The following is a 24,324-nucleotide window of genomic DNA, read 5'->3' as shown; positions in this document are numbered from 1 at the left end:
ATCAAAAGCATAGAACTTGAAGTAGTTTTCTCCACTTAGCTGAAACTGTGTCTTAAAACATCGGCAGTTGAATACTCATATCATTTTATCAACAAAATTATGGTTCGCATTCTGCTCAAAATAAAGTTCAACTAAACTTATAATATATTATCCCACTGAGAAAAGAGTTCCAACATAGGCGCTTAAAAAGGAAAAGACCATGAACAAAAGCCCGTGGAAGCATATATCTTGTCTAAAGATTTACAGGAATAGGGACTCAGTGGAGGAATAAATTTTCCAATGACGTTTGTAACAGTTGCCTTTAATAGCAAGGTTAAACTAGAGTTCATAGTTATACAGTCATTTCATTTGATAGTTACCCCATGAAGGTTGATAATAACCAGTAACCATCAGGAACACTATGGATCCAACCAAGACACTCGAGAACTCATCCCAATCTCATTGAAGCAAATTTAGCTGCCAAATCCAATGCTTTGTTCACGCTTGATGCATCTGTTCCCTGAATTTAAAAAGAAAAAGTTATGTGAGTTAGAGGGTAAAATATTTGACCACTATAGAAGATCACATAAACACAACAAAATGGAATTAAAGCCCAGCCCCACAACACAACAGCACCGAAAATTAAATCAAGGCTCATCTCACTCTTTGTGCAGCAATATCATCATTGTTGCATTGGTATTAGTGAATTTGAAAGAAAGAGGCTTGAATACCACATTGAATTATTAAGTTTCCAAGAGTATGGAGTTTGCTTCATGCATGTGAAATTCGTAAGTATATGGAACAACTAGTTAAATTAGTTCAAGATACTAGGGGAGAAGGTGTAATCTCAGTTATGTTCTTCAAATGATTTGATAGGTTTATGAGTTCGTCTCCTCGTTGCCAAATAAGAACATTCACAATCTAATATTTAATCATATATTGCCAACTGAGATCTAAAATTTTAATCAATGTTCCAAGTCATCAAAAGGAAGAATAGCGATGCCAAAGGATATGGTCAAAAATTTTGTTTTTTCTCCGCTACTTAACACCTATTAAGATAATTCAATCACACCATAATTTCAGAGGGAAGGAATGCAATATTAAGATAATCACTCTTTCACTACGTATTTTGGATATAATTTAGCTACAGCTTATATAGTACTGAGGATTGAATGTCATAATTTTAACAGTGCAAAAAATAAAAAAATCTTAAAAGGAGTAAGTTACTTAGCTCTGAGAATATTGCTAACCTGGCCCGAAGCAATACCACCTTTTCCTCTACCACCCTTTCCATTCAGAGGCTCCAGAGCCTCTTTCAACCACTCTGACGCATCTAGTTCCATGCCCTCAGGCACTCCTGCACATGCCACAACCTTATTTGTGTCTTGGTCTGTACTGAAAACCATTACAGATATACCCTGCATCAACCAAAAAAAAGTTTAAGAACTTCAATTATGATAGATATGTCAAAAGCATGACTCGAAAACAAAAAAAAAAATCAAAAGAAACATTCCAAACAGAAGGTGCCAACAACCTTTTGTTTTAAAACTTTCAACACTGCCTCGCGAACAGCATTTGTATCTAAACCAACATCAACATGGCCGACACTGAATGACCTCCCATCAGAAGCAGCAACTTCAGCCATCTTAATTGCAGCATTGACAGCTTTCTGTATGTTTTCTTCCTTTTCTTTCTTTTGGACTTGTCTGACTTGATTCTAAAAAAAGTTGAAGTATTCTAGTAAAGAGAAACAGTCAAACAAAAAAAGGAAGTGCTTTCACAAAACAGCGCAAACAAGACAGTGTCTCCTGTTTAGCCAGTAGCAGTACCTGGAGTAGGACAATCTTGGCCCTAATATCGGCCTTCTTAGCTGCTGGAATATCTGCCGAATCCACATCCTTTTTCAGAGATGCAACTTTCTGCAATGAGAGAAATCTAAATGTTAAACAGGCTAACAACAAAAACCAAAGTCTCTCCAGTAGTTTTCAGTGAAACCAATAACACCAAAAACTACATTACTTGCTTCAAATTCATGAAACTAGATACCACATATAGTTCCTCCACAATAAAGCAGCAAGATGCTGTGATACATTGTGTAAAGTGGAAACTGCATTAGTAAACTACTAAACTCTATAATGATCTATCACGTAGGTCCCCTTTTCACCGCATGGATACCAAAGTGATTGCTTAACAAGATACAGGCTTCAAAATCCTTATAAATAATGGTGAATCTTGAATTATGTGTCAAGTTAATAAAGTGTCATCATGATGGCAAATATTGAATCATGCATAGCATTTAAGGAACACTCTGACCTTCCATTAACCATTGGGTAGGCATATATTTCAATTCTCACTCGTGCATAGAGGACGAATCACAAAACAACCACATGTATGGCATGATTTGAATACCGGCAAAATGCCATATGCCAATTATTAGGACAGGTTGCAAACTGAGTATCATCTATCATGTTTTCTTGCGACACAGCAGGTGGACCAAAAGAAAATGTTGAATGAGACGGTGGGCACGAGGTTCAGACCAACTAACCCCCCCAACCACACATATGGTGGCCACCAAAAACAAAAGCAAAAATGTGACAAACCTTTTCCAGTTGACTTCCTTCTGTTTTGGATGCCTCGTCCACTTCCTGCTCAAGTTTGGATGCCTCTCTCAATGCTTCAAGAGCACTATCAGTTGTGACAGCAGTTATCCTTCGGATTCCTTTAGCAATTCCCTCCTCAGATAAAAGAACAAATGCTTTAGCTTCCCGTGTATTTGTGATGTGGGTCCCTAAATGAATATGTGGATTCAGTACCAGATGGATATGTACATTCAATATAATTGCAAAATCAAAAGTTAGATAGAACCAGCAAAAGATAATTAGAAGAAGAAAAAAAAACCTCCGCAAAGCTCTGCTGAAATTGATAACCATTCTTCATTATCAGGATCCGATAGAAGGTCCTCCACTTTCCGACCAACTGACACTACTCGAACAGGATCAGGATATACCTGCATCAAGAATGGAGAAAAGGTTATAGTATATGGCCTTTTACCAGATATCCGAACACCCAATTCCAAAACAACAGAAAAGCTGCTTCCACTTACTTCTCCAAAAACAGCCCGTAGACCATTGATACGTTTGGCTTCCGCAAGGGTCACCTCCTCGGCATATACATCTAACTCAGCTTTTATTTGCTCATTAACAATCGACTCAATTTTCCTCAAATTTTCAGGATCAACTGGCTTCCCTATTTAAATTACAGTTGACATTTAAAATATGATCCCTCTTGACACAAGTAACAGCATGAAACAAACCTTGCCTTTTTGTTTCCAAGATAATAACGTGAAATAAACCTTACCATGAGAAAAATCAAATCTCAGTTTTTGAGGAAGAACAATAGATCCCTTTTGGTCAACATGATTGCCAAGTACTTCCTACATTCATATTATACCTACTATGAATTTAAAAGATGGAGACGGCACTGTGCCTACGGAGAAGATATTGTTCGTCAAACATACCCTAAGAGCAAAGTTCAACATATGTGTGCAGGTATGGTTAGGAGCGATTTTGTTACGCCTCTCATAGTCAACCTGGAAAAGTCACATGGTCAACTATAGTGTACAAAAAAAAAATCATCAAACTGCATGAAAAAAAGGCATAATTTGTTCCTGATACCTTACAGATACCTATATCTCCGACAGAAAATCTAGCCGTGGATTCAGTAAAATGACCAATGTGAAGGATGAATCCTCCATAAATTTGAACATTACAAACTTGGAATGAGCTAAATGGGCATTGGATAAATCCAGTGTCAAAAATCTGCACCAGAGGAAACCATGTTAGACACAAAGAAGCCAAACCGAACAAAGAGAGAGCAAGAGATAGAAAACAAAGAACAGGACAGACAGTTAATTGTTAGGAGCAAAGATAATTTAACAATAATTATTCTAACTGTTTCCATGTGTTTTATCGTTATTCACCACTAAAAGGAATATCCAGAAGCGGTTGTCCAACTTTGGCATTCCATTTTACATGCCACTTACATGTTGCTACTCCTCCAGCAAATGAATGATGGAACAGCTTAGCATACACGCCCTTCAAGAATCCAAATTAAGGCCTTTATCCATTTAATGTTTCAACCTAATGAGGAAAAGGGAATGGCAAAACTATGGCTAGTGCATACAAAACAAATAATGAAAATGTCATGCGCAAACATTTAGGATAAAGGATAGTCATTTGAGACATGCATCAACTAAAGTCTAAAACTCTACCAGAAGCATTTCACATGTGAATGGACACAAATCCCAAGTAACAGATCCGGTATAACATTAATATCAGTCACTATAAACAATTACTTCAATAATCACCACCAAATCCCAGACAAAAAAAATGTAGCTTTCTGAAACTGTAGAAGTCAGTGGACTGCTATAGGTCATGCCCATGCATACATCATAAGATTACATTCAACCATATCAGATAACAAAAAAATTAAATGTGTTGTACAATACCTGACCACCTTGCTCAGCATAGAAACTCGTAGATCCCAGAACTATACCAACTTCTTGATTGCCGGCAAAACTTTCCAGGAACTCAGAACCATTGTAAATAGCTTTTATTACAGTTTCATGGTCCTGACACAGGGACCAGTGAAATAAATCAATATGCTTGCAAATCCAGCAATTGGAAAGTGAAAAAGGCAAATGAAAAACAAGATGTTCCAGGCTTCTAGCATTCCCTAATTGAACAATGGGGAAAAAATGCAAGATACACAATTCTAGAAACAGCCATATGTAAAACTTCACCATATCAATAAGTTGCTGAGCCCAATACAGCACTACTGCGAATGCCTGCACTTTAAACTCTAAAGCGCATGTTCCTTTAGCAGGAAAATTGAATAAAAGAGATTTGCATCATTATGCATTCTAGCAGTTCAACTAGATTTAAAATGGAAAAATGCGCACTCGAATGTAATCCAAAAAAAGGGTTCCAATAATTTAATTCTAACACTAGTTTCCAAATACCAAAATTTACCCAAGCTTTTTGCCCAAAATAGTTTCATAACTTTTTGCCCACGGCTCAAAATGCTATTTTCAGGAACAAGATTCGAGGGTCAGGAAGGGCAGGAGTTTGTTTGAATCAGAAATAAAAGACACCGTTAATAATAACAAAAATAATAATAATGTATTCCCAGATTCTAATAATGTATTAGGATGACATTTAGAGAAGTAAATCAGTAATCAACATAAATTTGTGGCATAAAGTTTTGAAAATGTCCACAATATTGTAGCACAAAAAAAAAAAAAAAGAGCAAAACATTCACATGATAATCAATGTTCTGAAATGATGTTTTTTTCCCAACACAACTATTGTAAAACAAATTTTAATTGTCCAAAAGTTTATAAAAACTTTACATTGTCGCCTATGCAGGTCTTAACAACAATACAAGTGTGTTTCCAGATAATAATACATGTATTTGCTTACCTGGAACCAAATGAATTTGTAGGTATCATCTGTTGCAGAAACACCCCTCCTGTGCAATGTGGAGGTTGCTTCAGCATCCATGACAATAACGCCACCAGCTTGCTGCCAAAAAATGTTCACTATTACATGACTTCTTATAAATCCTTTTCAGTTCCAGGCTCAAATGTTATGATAAGAATACAATAAAAAAGTTCCATGTGTTATAAAGTTATAGTTGATAGTAAGCAAAGCAAGCCCCCAATACCTTACTCTGTGAACTCCTGGACCTTTCTCTAGCGTCCTCCATGGCAACATTGAAACTTTCAACATCGACTGACAGTCCTCTTTCTTCTGCCATCAACTGGAGGAGAGAAGTAATGTTCAGATGCATGGGGAAATGTAAGAAGTTGTTTAGCAAAAGTATAGTGTCATAATGTACCTGAGTCAAATCTAGTGGGAAGCCGTATGTGTCCCATAAAATAAAAGCATCCTGCAACCAAGAGATCATTTTGGCTGAAGACAAGTATCTTCCTTTCAAAATAAATGCAGCTGACATTTTGGTTTACTTTTAAATATATTATATAAATGATGATCTTAGCTTAACAAATGACTTTGACAAACAATATCTTAGTTTGAAATTTGACAACTGTCCTACACTCCTACTTAGTGTTAAAGACACAACTCCTATAAATTCCATCCCGGAATCCGTAATCAATTAATACAATTTGACACTTACAAAGTTCCATCATCAGAGATAAGTACTGAAGAAAATTTTAAAATTTCAATTCAAGCTTTGTTGTGCAGCTTCGTCTCGGTGGATCGTGCACAGCCAACTTAGTAGCAATTAAGGCATGGATACCTAACATATTCGTGGAAACTGAAAAAGTGATAAGAAGGAAAAGGAAACAAATTTACCAACAAGCGTCATGAACTCATAATATGCTTCTACCCTCTTTCATTTGTTAAGTTGAGAGGTAAAACCAAGGAGCAAATTTCAAGATTTAATCGCAAGAAAGAATATGCAAATTCCCCAAGCCTAAATCAAATTAAAGGAACAAAGCAGAGAAGGATATTAAACCCCCGTTACTGAATGTGTGCCACTTCTCCACTTCGATATTACTAACTAAACTGCTACAACTTAAGTGCTCAACCCAAGTCAACCTATATCCAATTTCAGAAGATGAAGCGCCACATATCATGTAAGTAATGTCACTAGTATGAATAATGTGAGAACATTCCCCAGGAAGTAAACAAATACATGATAAAAACCAGTGCAAGCTAACATAAGCGAATTCTTATTCATTCGGGGGAAAAAATTGTGGCCAGTTATTGAAATGAAGAGCCGTCCACCAGGTTGACATAGATATTCATCATGTTAAGTGCAATATGAAAAAAAGAATGTGATCATATATTCCTCATAAGTTTAAACTACTATAGAAGTGTACTCACCTGTCCACTTAATAATTTTCCATCCACATCCTGTGCAGCCTTCTTGAACTTTTCAATTCCCTGCGATAATTTGACAATAAATCAGTTTTCTAAAGGAAACTCATAACACAAGACCTATGAGAAATTGGTAAATTCATGCCCATTGGAAAGATATATTGCACGAAATGTGAAGCCTTTCAAAGGATAAAGCAATCGAAATAGAAATTGCAAGGGTAGCATAACTGACAATTATTGATTGAAAGAAGGATAATCTTGTAAAAAGAAATTTCACAAAATCAATCCCTTCTCTATAAAAAAAAGATGAAGCATATGGCAAAATCATGGTCCCATAACCCAAACCGAAAACAAATAAATAGACAATTAATCTACAGTAAAATCAGTGGTACCCTGAGACACTATTCCCAGTAGAGGCTGACATATATCATTGTAAAAATAAGTGAAAGTTAATGGTTGGACATACATTGGAAAATATTTTTTAAAAGTGATTTAAAAAATAAACAAAGAAACAAAAACAGAAACAAGTCTGGATCCCAGATGTCTAGGTTGATTACATGAATCCTTGATGAAACGCTATCAGGAGCCCATGACATGAGTTTTCTTCCGCCATGCAATTCTATCAAAGGAAAATTTTGTTTTGCATCTATGTACTTCCTTCTTTTTAAGGCGTTGAAGAATTTGCTGAAAAAAGGCACCAAGGGGGTGCCAATTCTCTAAATAATATCTGGTGCTTCACATTAGAAGCTTCTAGATCCTTATCACTCACACCCCTTACAAACAAATAAACGAGAACGGATATTCCGTACAAAAAAGTTAAAGGATAATTAATACTCCAAACTCTAAACCCTGTTTATACGGACCAAATTGAGGAATAGCTTTTCACCCAAATGCAAACCACTCAATCAGTGAAAAAGAGATAAATTGTATTTGTTACTCTTCATGGTTATCCAATAAAATTACTAACTAAATATCCAGATGCCACCATTAATTTAATATATATATATATATATATATAGAGAGAGAGAGAGAGAGAGAGAGAGAGAGAGAGAGAGAGAGGAAAAACATATAGTCCATGTATTCCTTCATATTAATGAGGCAGCAAAAAGAATGCAAAATTTATGCTTACTTTCAATAAAGTCCTGCCAAAGCTGGTTTCCTCTTCTGCAATTACATCCCTAATATGTGCTTCATGTTGTTTCAGCTCCGGGAAAACATCACCCATGACTTTCACAACAACATTTACTAGCCTAAATCAAATTAAATCAGTAAGAATAAAACAATTAAGGTTTCACGTTTTACTTTTTTGGTTCAATGGAGAGGTTATAATATGAGAGAAATGATTTCGAATCTTATGTGACCTTGTATATTTCTCGGCACCTCTTTGGTACCATTCATTAATAATATTACATCTCCACTAACAAAAGATAATAAAGTATTCTAGAGTCAATTGGCCTCATGGCAATCACTATTTGCCTGCATGTTGCAACATCATATAGTTGTTGACCATAACCAAAAAGCATTCAACCATTAAGCACATATATAAGTTAGTTCAAGAAGTTGCCAGGGCATAACATCACAAAAATATTTTTGATTGCCTTTGACAATTAAGTTTAGGAAGCTAGATTTCAAACTTCAGTTGAACATCCTCAAAAGAGAAACAAAGTTGGCAAACCTATTATGAGCCTTAAAGATATGATAGTCAACCCGATAGACATTCATGATAACAAAATTATGGTATCCTTTCGTACCTATTAAAAAATCCTTCTTGGGCTTTTAGGACCTCATTTCCATAACGAACAGCTCGACGTAAAATACGCCTTAGAACATATTCCCGACCCTCATTGCCTACACAGCAAATAAAATACAACTAGTTCATTTTCAGCATAACTGCCACTATTACTTTATAAATGTGTTTATGCAATTGACATTATTTACTTCAAACTTGCTATAATAAAATCACAAAATGGTTAACCATTACTAATAAACAGCGCCATCAGAAGCAACAAAGTATCATATATATTATATACCAACAGCCAACAACTAATTTTAACTGTTTGACTCAATGGCCAATCTTATAAAACCTAAAAAACCAAATATGATACATTGGCACATTGCATTACGTTCATAACGCTTAACGCCTTTACACAAAATTAGAAAGACAAACTACCTCACAGATAAGGCAACATAATCCCAGTTTCAAACAAACTACCTGGCCGGGAACCATCTGCAATGGCAAAAGAGAGAGTTCTTATGTGGTCGGCAACAACTCTATATGCCATGTCAATTTTTTCCACATCATCTGCTCCAACTTTTCCAGAATAATGAGGAGCTCCTGTTGACTAGCATTAGTATTACCGAAGAGTTAGGAAATAGAAATAAACTATATAAATGTGCACTATATAAATGCCAAAAGAAAAAAGAAGACACATCAGGGAGTCAGGGACCACCCTTAAGATGTTGATTTTGAAACACAATTATAATTTTCTTTTTCTCATTAGGTGCTCTGGCCTTTTTTTTTATCTTACCTGTTGGATAGCATCAAAGAACGGCAAAAAAACATCAGTATCATAATTGCTCATTTTATTCTGGAGTATAGAAGTCAATCTTTCAAAACCCATTCCCGTGTCAACATGCTTAGCGGGCAAAGGCTTCAAGGTCCCATCGCTTTCCCTGTTAAACTGCCATAACAAGAACAAAAAGCAAACAGAATGATACATGCAACTCATTCACAACCACCATACTACACAAAAATTAGGGAATTACCTCTTAGAGAAATACAAATTTTAAATAACAATCATAAACAAAAAAACTCCAGCAACAGCCGAAATCATCACATTGACGGGTTATAGGCACAATCAGCACAACCACTGAAATATCCTTACAACAAACTCTTCAAACAAAATCACAAGCCATAAAGGCTTAGCAGCAAAGTCATACCTGAATAAAGACAAGATTCCATATTTCAATGCATGTAGGATCATCATCATTAACCAATGATGCAGCATCACGATTGCCAATTCTGTCATAATGTATTTCAGTGCAAGGGCCGCAAGGACCTGTGTCGCCCATCTCCCAGAAATTATCCTGCTCCAATATACAAAATAAATAAATAATCACCATATAAAGGCTTAAAAACAACTAAAGCAAATTAATTAAAAAAATCTCTTTTTTGGCAAGATCAGCATAGGGCCCAAAAATCAAGGATACCATTGTCAATGTATCATAAGGCAATGAACACATCTCATTGGCATAGAAAAGTAATGGAAAAATACTCCTTCACCAATCTACTATTAAGGTATGTTTCTTGCCAATTAAAACTATTTTGAAACATTAGAAAATCTTTCATTTTTCTCAGATCTCTTTTCTTTTTGTAGCATTTCAAGATCAGCAACAAATCCCCGACATTTCATTGACTGCTTCACAATTTCCCAATCAACTTCTTTATATGTCATTTAGATGGTTGGTCTTCCTTTGGTTCAATTTATAAGCATTGACCTTCACAGACGTTGGGCACACATAACTAAACAAAAATCTGCATACAGAATTTTCTTTATGTTTTTGTTCCTCAATAAGGGATTAGAAAACAGCCAAAGGGCCGTAAAACCAAAGAACTCCAAACTATACTCGACAAGCAAAAAAGAATTGTTGTAAGTGGAAGATTAAAAAAACAACTGAAAAATAAAAGGAAAGCAATTATGGGCAACCTTTCAGAGAGTTTAATCAGTTCAACCTATCTATGATAGAAAACAACAGGGCCACAGGCCCCAAAAATAGTTTCTTATAATGAAAGCAAATATTATGACAATTCTTTGCTCTGCAAGGTAAGAAAATGGCAATGGGAAAAAAAATTCTTCACTGTTAAATAAAAATCAAGAAACAAAATAACAAATGAACTTTTCAATGATTATATCTAGTGCATGAAAAAACAAGTAAGTTCATAACTCAAAAGCGTATTCTTGTACTCAAGTGCCAATGCATAAGTGAGCAATGGTACTCTCCCGTGAAAGTAGATATAAATGTATATAAATATTCTTTGCCAAAACATCTTCAAAACTCATAAGTTGCCGAATATTTAAGTGCCAATATATAAGCATTTCACCCATTCAATTCAGACAGTGCATTGGTAAAGGACATCTTTCATATGACATCTTGGTAAATAAATTTTTACATGGATTGATGCATATGATCTTTCAAAATAAAAATTAAATGATTGCAAGAAATGAAGAACACATACTTTACAGCCAAAAGGCAGCACACGTCCCAGTGGTAAGAACTTCAACCATAAATCCCTTGCCTCAGTATCAGGGGCAAGACCAGCTTTCTCATCACCACCAAAATAGGTGGCATAAAACCGATCTGCTGGCAATTTATACACCTGCAAGCAATTATGATCCATACATCTTGATGATAAACTCGTCGAAATAGTCCAAGAAATCAGTGACAGTAGAAAAATAAAGGAGCGCTGAGCTGACAGATCTCAAGTGCCACAAAATGTTCACATGAAACACATTACACACAAAATCTAACAGTCATACTGCGACTCCACATAAGTATTACTCAACTGCCAGTCGGGGAAAGACAGAGCGAGCTAGGCCATTGCTGCTAGTTTGAATGCATATTTCTCTTGAAAATTTCAATGGACCTATAATTAGTCATTGAGTAAAAGTAAACCTAGACGGTGTGCACACACGTGCACAAAACTATGAATTCCATCATAGTTTTGAAAAGTGACCCAAAGGACAACAGTACCCAGCATACGAAGAGTGCTGGAAGCAATGAGATAGAGATCCAGACACCAAAGGTTGAGAGATATTGTGAATATGAATGGCACTTCTTGCAAATAAATAAACGGAAGCTAATAATTAAGCAATATAAATTCCATTCAAAAAAAAGTAACATATATTCATAAATGACCTTTGTAAGAAGCTCCCAAGCCCATCCAATGGCTTCTTCCTTGAAATAATCACCAAATGACCAATTTCCGAGCATCTCAAAAAACGTATGGTGGTACGTGTCTTTCCCAACATCGTCAAGATCATTGTGCTTTCCTCCAGCACGAATGCACTTTTGGGTGTTACAAGCACGGGTGAGTTTGCTTAATTGGGTGTTGGGGTCAACTGTCCCTAGAAAGATTGGCTTGAACTGATTCATACCTGTCACGTCACAACAGAAAGATTCATTTCTCTAAAGCAATCCCCTACCCCATTCATCCTATGACAAAATTGAAATACTTCATAATTATAATCTCCGTAAATACTTATCAACTTATATCATAAGAGAAAAGAGAAGTTAAATGCAATTTTCCTACTAAGGGAAAAATAAACCAGATTCAAAATATAGAAAAAAAGTAAGTACCAGTAAATAATTTCCTATTAGAAACAATTAATAAAAGAAATGTATACACATATAAACGTAAATGGTTTCATTGTTCAGAACATTGCTTATGAAAACTGAAATTGGGACACGCAGACTAAGTGAAAATATTTTGCTTATGCTTTTAGCATATTTGATCCCTTCAAATCTCTGGCAACCGGAAACAGCGCACCAGTTCAAGTTCACAAGTGCATGTCAATCAGCCAGAAAATACAAGAGATTTCTAGAAGCCAAAAATAAGGAAATTAAAAGGACGCGAGAGCCAAGGCAATCACAAAATTTTGGTCCTACATTTCCAGAAAAATGATATGTATCCGATGATTCAAAGAAAATAAAATTCCAAAAAAAGAGCTCGTAGATTTTTCAAATTTGTGAAGGATATACACAGTTTTTATAATCAACCAACCAGACACGGTATAAACGTAAACGAAGGTGGAGTGCAACTATACCAGCATTGGCAAAGAGAAGAGTCGGGTCGTTGACTGGAACAACTGGACTCGATTCCCAGTTCACATGCTCCTTGTCTTCAAAGAACTTAATGAAGGTGTCCCGGACCTTATTTGCGGACCACTCCGCAGAATCCGGCATTTCGACGGCCGCAATTGTCACCGCAGGTGACGGATGAGAATACGACGAGGTGAAAGACGATAAATAAGAAGCAAAGTTTGACTTACAGGGCGAAACCCTAGCCGCCCTCACAAAGAGTGCACAAGTAGGATTGACAAGAGCTTTTGGTAACGTTGTTGCTATTCTACGAGCGAATCTCTTCATTCATTTTTAACGCTAATAGTCTCTTATCAATGGAGAGCTTAATATATGCTCGTATATTTCCTTTTAATTCTATTTATTTATTTATTTATTCCAATCACCTTTTTTAATTTAATAATTTCTAATTTGAATTCCGATTCCCTTACTTTAATTTAGTAATTTCTACTTTGTAGCCAATTATTTTTTCGTTTAAAAAACATTACATTAGGATTTCATGTGTTAATTTTTTTAACCTATGTAAGTTTATTCTTCAATTCTTTTAATATGAAATCTACTATTTTTCAAGGTACGACATAAAAATTAAACCTATGATAGAGGTCGCGATGAATAAATTGATTCTCATATGAGTAATATTATATCTACCCAAAATACTACTCTTATTTTATCTCCAAATCTATGTGACATGTGAAGTAACACCATAAACAAATATATACGGTTCACTTAACATTTAATCCTCTACATTAATTGAAAATTAAATAGCAATCACATTTTGAGTGGATAAGTATTGTTCTTCTCATTTCCCCGACTTATAAAATTCTTATTTTTCCCAATAAAAATTTGGGGTTTATGATTAGGGTTTCCTATCACTCAAAATTGTTACGATTTTGAGTTATGTGGAGAGAAAAATATAATCTTGAATTCCTAAGGTTAAATATGACAGATTTATAAAAAATTTCAAAATTTTTGCAAAATATTTTGGTCCACCGGATTCATAGGTCGTAGGTCCTCCCCCAATCCTATCATCATAAGGTATGATTTTGTCTAACATTGCTAAGCACTTTGGTATTGCAGGAGTTGCCGTCTAATTGAAGACAAAAAAATATATTTGATTTAATAACAATGTCAAGAAATATTATTATTATTTTTTTAATTTTTTTTTGCAACAACAGAACGTATTTACACTCCCATTAAGAGTTTAGGACTGAGCAAGAGAGGCAAAGATTTTGTGTGGCAGAGCCGTGTCGAACCGATGAAAGGGAAGTTGCTGCTCTTGCTTCTTCCCGTTCTGCTCGCCGCATCACCTGCCGTTAATTGCAAATCGGACGGCATCGAAAAATGGCAGATCCTTACAAAGCAGAACTTCTCCTCAGAGATCCGTCTTCACCCCCATATACTCCTCCTCGTCACCGTTCCCTGTAATTTCTATCCTCTTCTCCCTGTCTTTACGTTCATATTAAATAGTTCAGGTGATGTCATGGTTGATTGAGAATTCACGTGAAGTTCTGTGAGGTTCATGGCTGAAGTACAGTGATGAAGCGGTACCTAGATGTATTTGAGAAGTTATGTTGTGATTAAATAACTGTTAGTTAACGAAGAAGTGATTTTTGATTGGAAAATTATGTACCTAGATATATTTGAGAAGTTATGTTGTAATTAAAGAACTATTAGTTAATGAAGAAGTGATTTTTGATTGGAAAATTATGGTGGAAAGAAATGGAGCCTCAATCGTGTTGGTTGAAATTTGAAGGAAAAAAAAAACCCAGAACATTGAAGAACTGCTACAATTTAAGAATACTTGGCGATGCTGCTTATGTTGGAATTCTGTCATATAAAGTCTATAACGATAAATAGGTTGTGCATGTGTATTACAATATACATCGAGTTAAAACTGGATAGATGAACTCAAAACAATTCCCTACGATTATAACTGTTGTTTTTTCGTAATAGGCAAACGTGTGGCCCAATGGTAGAGTTGTAGGGATGCAACATAGAGGTGGCTGGTTCAAGTCTTGTAAACAATCTCTTCACATATTAAGTGGGGGTAACGTTTTATCTTTTTTACTTGCAATTTTGGCCAATAAATTATTATCAGCAATAGAGCCATGGCAAGCTTTGTATGACCTCTTGCTTGACTACTGTCACAGAAGACTAGAGAATGTCCTGAGCGATGGTGTTTTAGACTGCTGATATAGGTACTTGGCAACTATAGTAATGGTAGAAAAACCAACCGGAGTCATAGTTGCTCACAATGGGCCAAACTTGCATTGTTACTGAGCTGATCGTACTAGTCCTAGTGGGACGGCCTTAATGCAACAACTGCTAGAATTTTCCTTCTTTTTTTTTCCTGCTCTCTGTCTTCATTGTTCTTAAGTGTAACCTTCTCCTCTTATGGTTCCTATTCCTTTCATGACTTATTCATCCTACAATCGAAGTTGCAGTACCTGTGTGGCCTCGTACATTTGGCCATGTCTAATCAACTCAACTTTATTTGTCATCTGATTTGTCAGTTACAGTATATTTTTTATGCTTATCTGGCATCAGTGGGGAATGACGACACTCATTGTTATAATAAGTCGAAACAGAAGTAGTAATATGTGATAGTCTATGTTCACAATAATTGTTCTAACGGGGTGCAAATGATATGCTTCTTGTTGATCTTCATTCTCACTACTATGTTCACTATCATTGTTACTGCTGCTATCGTTGAAATTTCTTTTTGTTAAAATAGTTACAACTTCAATTTTATTTTATTTGACCTGTTTGAGAAAGATGCTTATCGTACTTTTGTGGACTTAAATTTGATGCACAGGGTGTGGTGAGTCAAGATCCATAATGAGGGAAGTAGGTCACTTGGTTACGGCCAGAGCAGAGGAATATGGCTCCTTGAAGCTGATGTTTATGCACAGAAATGCAGAAAAGATGCTAGCAAATGCTATTGGTGCTATAGAGAAAATAACAATTTTATACTATCACCATTCTTTATCTTATAAGTATCGAGGGAAACTTCGTGCCCAAAATATACTTTATTCGCTTCATTCTTATCTACCAGTTTTGCCTGATGAAGTTCCCCTCATCAAGACCTTGAGGACTCCTCAAGACTTGAACATTTTCCTTGAATCAACTGACAAGGCTTTACTTCTCCTGGAATTTTGCGGATGGACCCCTGTGTTAATGGCAGAGGGTAAGAGTAATGGAACCAAAATGGGTTTCGGCATGCAAGGTGAGCAAATTGGTGTTGGTTAGTTTCAGATGACTTCTTTAATCATCATCTGACTTTGTTACAATCCTTGTGTAGATCTAGGTTGCGCTGAATGTGATGGATTGCTTGTCATTTTGAACTGATCATATGGGTCACAGGCTGAAATGAGTGGTCAAATGCTGCTAAAAATGTTCGTGTATGTCCTAGTAGTTTATACATATTCTGTTTGTGATTATACCCTTTTCCTTTCTCTTCCTCAGGTGATATATTTGTGGTTTCGTATGTTCATTTAACTGGTGAAGATGTTAGTGTACTGATTATTATCATTAGTTAACACACTGTATTTGGAAATTGTTTGCTAGTGGAAATGTTTGGCAGTTGTTATCTGGAGATTGATTTGTTCCATTCAAAAATTCTTTCCATCTGATGAAAATAATTACATTTGAGGATACATAATTAGCATTCTCCTGTCTGCTTTATGAGTGACATTTGAGGATACATAATTAGCTATAGCTAGGGGTATTGTAGTGATTGATTTTTCCTCCTTTGAGAACACAAAGTAGGACCATGAATTGGGCTCCATCTAAAAGGAAGAGGCTGTCAACCAAGAAACTCCCATGAGTTTAACAGCATGCTTCCGAATTTTTCTAGAACAATTGCAGTGTTGAAGAATATGATTGATAGTTTCTTTTCCATTCTTTAATATTTTCAATTGTCAAGATTTCCCACAAGTCACTTCCCACTTAAAGAATGTTTCCCTTTTCAAAAAATTAACTTATAAATTATTATCTGGGGGAAGATAGGATTCCACTGCAAAACTGATTTTTCTTCATGGGTCCATAGTAGGATTTGGCATCGAAGTTCCTAACCTTAGAGAGTCTTCTCAAACGATGCTACCATTAATATTCAAACACCACTTCTCGAAATGTATTGAGAATGTCCAATTTTCAATCCATTGCATTTCAAGTGAAGATGATATTCTGAGAAGGTATTTCATGTCCTACGATGTGCAATACTTTGGCATGGCCTCCTCCTTAGCACAAAAGCTGAGTATGCCGGGGCAGAGAACCTTTAAGGTGCCCATGTCAAGCCAACAATCGAAATCCTTCTCCATCTACTATCCTATAAGAACATCTCTGAACCAATTATTTTAGTCTTTCCTTTTTAAATTCTATGCATTGCGGCTCTACAACTTGGATTGTAGTCCACCCCGTGAATACCCACAATAACTTTGCTCCAAAGGTCATCGTGGCCTATGGTAAACCTCCAACCATTTCAAGTGCATTGTTCAAAGTTGTGAAAGACTGAACATCCAAGCCTCATGATTTTATTCTTTTGGCAGCTTGATAATACCCCAATTGACAGTCGATTTGTGTGCATCATTAAGATCCCCCATGGTGAATGATCTCTGGTCTCATAGCAATTGAGGGTGGAATTGGTATTATGACATGTAGATGGGATTATGGGAAGGTTTGAGAGTGTACTTTTGCCTATTATGTGGCTGATTTGGATCGGAAAGAACACAAGTATCTTCAACTCAAAGGAGACCTTTGATAGTTCTATTGATAGTTGATATTGTTGTCTCAAGTACTTATTTAGCTTCTCTTTGATTCTTTGGGTTGCAGCCCGTTGTTGCTTCTTAGTAATATTTTAACCATTCAAAGAAAGAGCTTCCTGCTTGATGCTTCTGAATCTTAGCTCTCTTCCATCTGGCAAGCCTTTTTGAACTTTTCAACAATTAAGTTTCATGGCATGCCTTTCAATTTCGCTCCTAGAGGTATTGGGAAGGGTTGTTAATAATTTGGTATGATGGAAATTAAGTAACAGATAAGCTGTCTTTTTTGGCTCTCAGATGCTGTAACTTTGTAATTTTTCCAGTCAATGTTGATAAGAAGAATTTGGTTTATTAGGGGATTCTTCTGGATCGAGCTTCAGTGGAGAAATGGACGGAAAGATGACACCTAGAGGAAAAAGTAACCAACAGGTTGCCTTTAGTTTCAATTGTTCATAATGGGATTTTTGAATGGAGAGTGTATAATATTAATGTCACTAACAAAAATTATGAAAAATTTCCTCTGTTTTAAGAAACAGGCCATGGAAGATGCAAAGCTGCACTGTGACATGAAAGATAGCTCCCGTGGCATTCCATGGTTTGGTGAATGCAGCTCCATAAATGACACAGATACTTTCCAAGAGACTGAGGATAAGCCTGGAGTTGGTTTGTCATGCACTTTTGAAGAGTTTCAAAAGTTCAGCTCTTTCTTCCCTGGGTTCATGACTGTTGCAAGGGAGTTCTTTTTGCCTCCTGAAAGACTTAGATTTGGTCTTGTTTCAGAAAGATCATTGGTTTCATCTCTTGGTTTACACGATGCGAATTCATGGCTGGTAATGGTTTACCTTAGTGGATGTCCAAGTTGTTCAAAGATTCTTAAACCAGAGGATGATATAAGGAGTGTTTTGCAGATGCATAATCCAATTCTTCGAGAGGTACATCTATATGTTCTTTTCTATTTCTTTATGTATCCCAGTCTTGCTATGAGTTTTCTAATGTCATATTGCCTTTTGCCCAAATTTATGCATGACTAAAGCCTAATTAGTTTGAGAAAATAACATTTGGTTTTGCTTAGTAGTTGGTGCCTAGTTTTTGCATGTTCCATTTGGACTACACAACACGGAATAGCCCTCCAAACTCCGTACCTCCCTATTCATGATTCAGTACAATATAAAGAAACCTTACCAGCCAACCTAGTTGGCACGTTTATTCATTTAATATAAAATCATTATTACTCATTAAAAAGAATTTGAGTGCTGAAACACCTATCTTATTGTAGTGCATTTTAGAAGTTTTTGCCTGTCGGATGGTCTAAAATTGGCTTCTTTCTTTGAACTTAAAGCCCTCCTAGACTCCTGAATATAAGCCTATTTATTGCTTGTGTTAGAATGTTATGTAGTTATAAGGAATGTTGTGTAGTTATTCAATGACATTCCAATCACTGACCTTTTATATGAGTTTTGTCCCTTTTTCGTTAATATGATTTTGACGGCTATTTAGTTTTGCATCGACGTGCTGGTGTTGTAGTGCATATATATAAGAGTAGGAAATCTGTGAGAGGACATGGTCATGCTGATTTTCTCAAACTTCATCTCCTCTACACATATTTTTGCATATAGATCTGTGGGACAATTTTTTTTGCATATTTTTGCTTTCTTTCCTTATCTTCAATATTATTTTTTTTTTTTACTGATCCATATTAATTTTCTTTTTATGTAGCTTGACATTGACGGGGTAGAGCCTGCTGTACCTGGAAATAAGGCATCAATGATTCTGTTTGTGGATAGGTCATCTGACTCATCGGAAACTAGAAGAAAGAGTAAAGAAGTCCTTGATGCATTCAAAGAACTAGCACTAGATTATCAGATGGAGCAGGACCAAATTGACAAGCCTGAAATGTCATTTGTCAAGGCTTATCAGGAAGCAAGCGGTTTCAAGCGACCAATTATCACGGGTAAGAAAATTTTAAAGGAGAGGATGTCAATCAAGATTATAGAGGATGGAAGAAAGGTTGATTTAAATAATATAGCTTCAGATCTGCAAGGCAACTCCTTGCAAGAGATTTTGGAACTCCTTCTTCAGAAAAAGAAGAAAGCAAAGCTTAGTTCAGTTGCAAAGGAGTTAGGTTTTCAACTCTTATCAGATGATCTTGACATTAAAGTCACAGATATTTTACCCTCTCAAAAGGGGGTTCAGGCTTATGAAACTTCATCCGTACTGCCCGAGGAAAGTCTCGATAGAGATGTTTTTGCAGAGAAAGATCAGTTTCCAGATGCGGAAAGTGCTTCTGTTCCAGGTAACGAGGAAAGATCCCAATCTTCCTCTCAGCAAGATGAAGAGAAGATGACTTATGATGATACAAGTTTGGAGTTACTTTCCACAAAATCTGAGCGGCTAGTATCAGATCATGGATTTGTGAAGGCGGGAAGTGGTGGTTCTTCCCAAGAAGACGAGTCAGGGAGACACCAGCATCAATTTCAGAAGTTTGAGGGCTCTTTTTTCTTTTGTGATGGTAATGACCGGTTACTTAGAGCTCTGACAGGAGGATTAAAGATTCCATCCGTGGTCATAATTGATCCAATTTTGCAGCAACATTATGCATTCCCAAAAGAGACTATTTTAAGCAATTCTTCCCTGGTGGATTTTCTTAATGGGTTTCTTAATGGAAGTCTTATTCCTTATCAGCGTTCAGAGATTATTAATGACAGACCTAGGAAGGCGACTGTCCCACCGTTTGTAAATCTGGACTTTCACGAGGTGGATCCTATTCCTCGAGTTACAATTGATACGTTCTCTGAGCTGGTTATTGGTGTTAACCAATCTTACAATGAAAATACCCCTGATGCTTGGAATAAGGATGTCCTGGTGCTTTTCAGCAATAGTTGGTGTGGGTTTTGCCAAAGAATGGAGTGGGTGGTTCGTGAAGTATATCGGGCAGTAAAGGGATACACAACCTGTCTGAAAAGTGAATCTAGTGCTGGCCCAAAAGTTCTTTCTGGTGGTAAGTTAAAAAATGTGTAACTTTTCGTGTAGTTTCTGTTCTTCTTTTGCATGCCAAAATAAGCTTTTAAAAAAAAAAGCATATGTTAGCACATCATTATTAATTGTGGAGGGTTGGTCTTTCATAAAAGAATCATTATTATCTAAACTGGGCCAAGTTAATTTTACTTTCAAGTTTCAAATTATTTCTATAGCTGAGCCAAGTCATTTAAGATAGTGGAATACATATTTCAAGACCTAATACTCCAACTTTGTTAACAACTTTCTGAGACTGAATCATGTGCCTTCATTTGGATATTATGAATGGAAGTACTTACGCCAGCTATGGTTGCTGAATAGAACTGGCAAAGGCTGCATTTCATGATTATGTGCTGTTTTCAGGTGTAGATGGTTGAAGCTTATAAGTATTTCTATGATCAAAGGTTGCAGTGTGCTTAAAGTTAATGTAAATGAGGCACAAGATAAGAATGAAAACCAATATGGTCATACTAGTTCTTACTTGTGATAAATTGAGCTTCTATGCAAGTAAAACTGGTAGACCTTGCAGAATTAGCATTCTGCTCTTGTTACTGAGATTTGTTTTGTCACTACGCCCTTAACAGCTGTATTGATGGACCACAATATGACAACATTGTTTTGTGGACACTTCATGGGCCTATTTAGCTGGTGCAGTCTCTTTTTGCTAGATGGCTGAAATACATGTAAATGGACATATAGGAGCTACATCATTCTTTTTGAGCTTGATGGCTTTGGAATCTTACATGGACTGCTGAAAGGGAAAATTGATAATGAAATCAAATTTAATCTATAGAGGAATTGAAATTAATCAAGGCCATCTCTTGGAAAGTGTGGATTCTTGACTCTTGAGAAACATTATGGTCAGACAAGATGCATTTCATTCGTATTCATCATTAGTTGTAGTCTTATGCTTTCATCTAATGATCAATAGATCTTTTTTTTGATGCATTGCATATTCAATCTCTGTACATATTATTTCTTATATAATATGTAGTAGGTCAAGGCCTTTGGTGTTTTACGTATTATGAACCAAGATCTTAAAATTGTTAGTCTATATGATTTTCTTGCACTTTTTCCTTTGTTATCATTAGATATGTGGAGAATCCATGTATAACAAGAATTGATATTTAATAATGAATTCTGCTAAAGTATGGTTTTCCCTTGCAGATGCTTGATATAATGATATTAGAAAAACTAACAGTCATTGCATGTTCTGTGAAAACTATGTATTCCTTTAATCCTACATATGATGAAGGTTGATTTGTAGCAGAAAACTCAAAGACTGTTCTTGCAAAGCTTCCATCGATTTACTTGATGGATTGCACATTGAATGACTGCAGTGTGATCTTGAAATCTATAGATCGGGTACGTCTTGGAAATTTGCGTAAAATATCTCCTGGTGAAATTTTAGAAAAAGAAATTTACATTTTATTTTCAATGTCTTTAAGATATCCCTCCTTTGATGTATGTGGCTAGTGGTAATTGTGTTTTCAGTAATTCTGGTTTCTTTTGAATGGATGGATCAGAACTTGGTGTTGTCAGATTGAGATGGATAATTTTGTATAGTTGTTTGTACAAACTGAAAGTTTTCAAAGATTATTTTTGTAATGAGATACCTTTGTTAACTTATGTTTTAGATTTGAAAGAAATAGAGACGCACAATTGCTGCTCAGTCCATTTTTTTGTGACCTTTATGGCTGGAGGTTAAGGTTATAGCCTTATAGGTTGATCACATGGGGATATATTTAAGTAAACTTATTCAACCCATCATGAAAACACAACCTACACTAAGCCCAACAAAGGAAGGAAGATAAATAAAACATGCAGTCATTTCCGTTTCTAAATGGGGTAAAAAGTTTGTCTATTGTGTTTCCTAGTTTTTATAATTGCACTGGCCATTTTAGGGATTCGATGGTAGAGAATGTAGAGCTGTCTCTTGGTAAATCTTATATGATCAAGCTGGTTGATAGTTTACATTTTCTTGTATGCTTAGCAAGCTGCAATTTTCAATTGAGGCTGTTGAATATACATGGAGGATGCTTGATTTAGGACTCTCTCTGCTTGCTAGTTTTTGTTGTGCCGTAAAATTATTTCAATAATCAGAATCAGCATTAATATCCATCATAATTCTTATACTTTGTGTTCTTATGGGCCAATGGGGTGTATGCAGCACGAAGTTTATCCTGTGGTGGTGCTTTTCCCAGCACAAAGTAAAACTGCAATCTCTTACGAGGGTGATAATACGGTTGCTGATGTCATCAAGTTTATAGGTGCTCATGCAACTAATGCTCATCACCTCATCGGGGAGAAGGGTAATCTTTCTCAAAGAATGTGACACTATGACATTGTTTTTTCATTCATAAATTAGTTGTTGAAGGAAACTGAAAAGCTCTAATGCCGCACTTTGCAAGGATGGATAAGCTCAAGCTCCCCATTGAACCAAACATTTTACCACTGCAACAACTCTTTTGAAGTAGAATAAGAAAATATAATTTAAATTCCATTCTTGTTAATTGCTAGTAGCTTAATAAGTGCACTTACCAAATCCGTCATTTATGTCATTTTACATCTACGATCTGCTTTATGTATCTTTTTACACCATTGCATTGTTTGTGAGCTACTGTATACTTTGTATACATTCTGCCTTAAGCTACTAGCAATTAAAAAGAATTTCTTCCTGGTTTTTTTTTCCCATTGTTGTTTATAGTTTTGATTTAGTTGCATTTACAAACTTTTGGTGGTTGGTGGTTCTGATTTCCTCTTTTTTTATCTCTAGGAATTCTGCGGACTGTTGCTGATAGAGGAGGTAGGCAGCAGAATTTATTTGCCGACCTATCTCCCGCTGCACTTCATGGGGAAGCTAATTTCGCAAAGGACAAGTTCCATGAAGTCCTACTAAAGACTCGAACACCAAAACGAGACCTTGAGCAGAAGTCATTCAAACCTCAGACTGCAAATGGAATGCATGAAACAGCCCCTCATGTCGTTGTTGGCTCCATGCTTATTGCTACTGAAAAGGTAACCGTACAGCCATTTGATAATTCAATAATACTTATCGTGAAGGCAGATCAAAATACTGGATTTCAAGGTGTGATCATTAACAAGCATATTAGCTGGGATTCTCTACGTCAGTTAGAGGAAGGTCTAGATATATTAAAAAAGGCTCCTCTATCCTTTGGGGGTCCACTAGCAGAGTATGGAAAGCCTCTTGTTGCTTTAATTAAAAGAGGTGGGGTGATGCAGCACCCGGAAGTTGAACCAGGAATTCATTTTCTTGATCAGAAAGCGACAATTAGTGAAATGGAAGAGCTGAGGTACGGTCGACAACCTATTACGGACTACTGGTTTTTCTTGGGATACTCAAGTTGGGGTTGGGAACAACTGTTTAAGGAGATTGCCGAAGGAGCATGGAGTTTGAATGATAAAAGTGCTGCGGAATTAAATTGGCCGCATAATTGACAATTCGATCTATGCTTTTGTTGCATCATCCTAGAACTTTGAAGGTACTGGGGCACAGAATGAGGACCTAATGAGTGGTAAGCATACATTTCCCCGTGTTATGACTTGTGCAACCAAGGTGCTGGTGTAATGAATTCGTGGTTAGCAGGAGAATCGTAGACTTGCTGATAAAAAAAAAACTTGGCTAATTTGTTATGTAGAGGCTAGCTTGAATTTTGTGTTGGAACATCAATAGGTTATCTTAGTGTTGATGCCATCTTTACATTTTTCATTAATTTTTTGAAGTTAAATAAAGTTTCTTTTGCATAGCAGAAAATAAGTTATGAAATGAGGGGTTATTGCAAAATCTT

The 24,324-nt window shown here is 36.0% G+C and overlaps 2 protein-coding genes across 9 annotated transcripts; one reads left to right on the top strand and one right to left on the bottom strand.

The window, feature by feature from the left end:
- Nucleotides 1–121: 121 nt before the first annotated feature.
- Nucleotides 122–13,046, bottom strand: LOC119995104 (alanine--tRNA ligase-like). Its single transcript, XM_038841484.1, has 23 exons — nt 12,707–13,046; nt 11,799–12,037; nt 11,119–11,259; nt 9,822–9,968; nt 9,410–9,562; nt 9,094–9,223; nt 8,633–8,729; nt 8,011–8,131; nt 6,888–6,947; nt 5,878–5,928; nt 5,704–5,799; nt 5,460–5,561; nt 4,487–4,609; nt 3,654–3,797; nt 3,497–3,568; nt 3,337–3,412; nt 3,083–3,225; nt 2,878–2,986; nt 2,580–2,767; nt 1,809–1,898; nt 1,514–1,696; nt 1,230–1,397; nt 122–499 (listed from the first exon to the last, which is right to left on the bottom strand). The coding sequence occupies exons 1-23, from the start codon at nt 13,026–13,028 to the stop codon at nt 428–430; spliced, it is 3,027 nt and encodes a 1,008-aa protein (XP_038697412.1). The 5' UTR covers nt 13,029–13,046; the 3' UTR covers nt 122–427.
- Nucleotides 13,047–13,838: 792 nt separating this feature from the next.
- LOC119991781 lies at nt 13,839–24,285 on the top strand. Of its 8 annotated transcripts, XM_038838258.1 has the most exons (9): nt 14,037–14,161; nt 14,694–14,787; nt 15,556–15,966; nt 17,856–17,929; nt 18,031–18,432; nt 19,217–20,498; nt 21,783–21,880; nt 22,686–22,827; nt 23,292–24,285. In XM_038838258.1, the coding sequence occupies exons 2-9, from the start codon at nt 14,727–14,729 to the stop codon at nt 23,972–23,974; spliced, it is 3,153 nt and encodes a 1,050-aa protein (XP_038694186.1). In that variant the 5' UTR covers nt 14,037–14,161; nt 14,694–14,726; the 3' UTR covers nt 23,975–24,285. The 8 variants fall into 8 exon arrangements, with proteins under 8 accessions (XP_038694166.1, XP_038694184.1, XP_038694174.1 ...); XM_038838238.1 differs by lacking the exon at nt 14,694–14,787 and having other exon boundaries at nt 13,839–14,161; XM_038838256.1 differs by lacking the exon at nt 14,694–14,787 and having other exon boundaries at nt 13,840–14,161; nt 18,037–18,432.
- The last annotated feature ends 39 nt before the right edge of the window (nt 24,286–24,324 follow it).

Source organism: Tripterygium wilfordii, chromosome 3 (genome assembly GCF_013401445.1).
Source record: "Tripterygium wilfordii isolate XIE 37 chromosome 3, ASM1340144v1, whole genome shotgun sequence".
NCBI lineage: Eukaryota > Viridiplantae > Streptophyta > Magnoliopsida > Celastrales > Celastraceae > Tripterygium > Tripterygium wilfordii.
Note: the sequence above shows the minus strand (reverse complement) of the source record. Positions and strands in the feature narration are given on the sequence as shown.

Excerpts from the sequence above, each read along its gene's own strand:
- LOC119995104 (XM_038841484.1), bottom strand. The coding sequence starts at position 13,028 with ATGAAGAGATTCGCTCGTAGAATAGCAACAACGTTACCAAAAGCTCTT. Across the intron at positions 5,562-5,703 it reads CCAGGAGTTCACAGAGTAAG|CAAGCTGGTGGCGTTATTGT; the intron begins GTATTGGGGGCT and ends ATTTTTTGGCAG. Across the intron at positions 2,987-3,082 it reads TACGGGCTGTTTTTGGAGAA|GTATATCCTGATCCTGTTCG; the intron begins GTAAGTGGAAGC and ends TTCTTGATGCAG.
- LOC119991781 (XM_038838238.1), top strand. The coding sequence starts at position 13,996 with ATGAAAGGGAAGTTGCTGCTCTTGCTTCTTCCCGTTCTGCTCGCCGCA. Across the intron at positions 18,433-19,216 it reads ATAATCCAATTCTTCGAGAG|CTTGACATTGACGGGGTAGA; the intron begins GTACATCTATAT and ends CTTTTTATGTAG. Across the intron at positions 20,499-21,782 it reads CCCAAAAGTTCTTTCTGGTG|CAGAAAACTCAAAGACTGTT; the intron begins GTAAGTTAAAAA and ends GTTGATTTGTAG.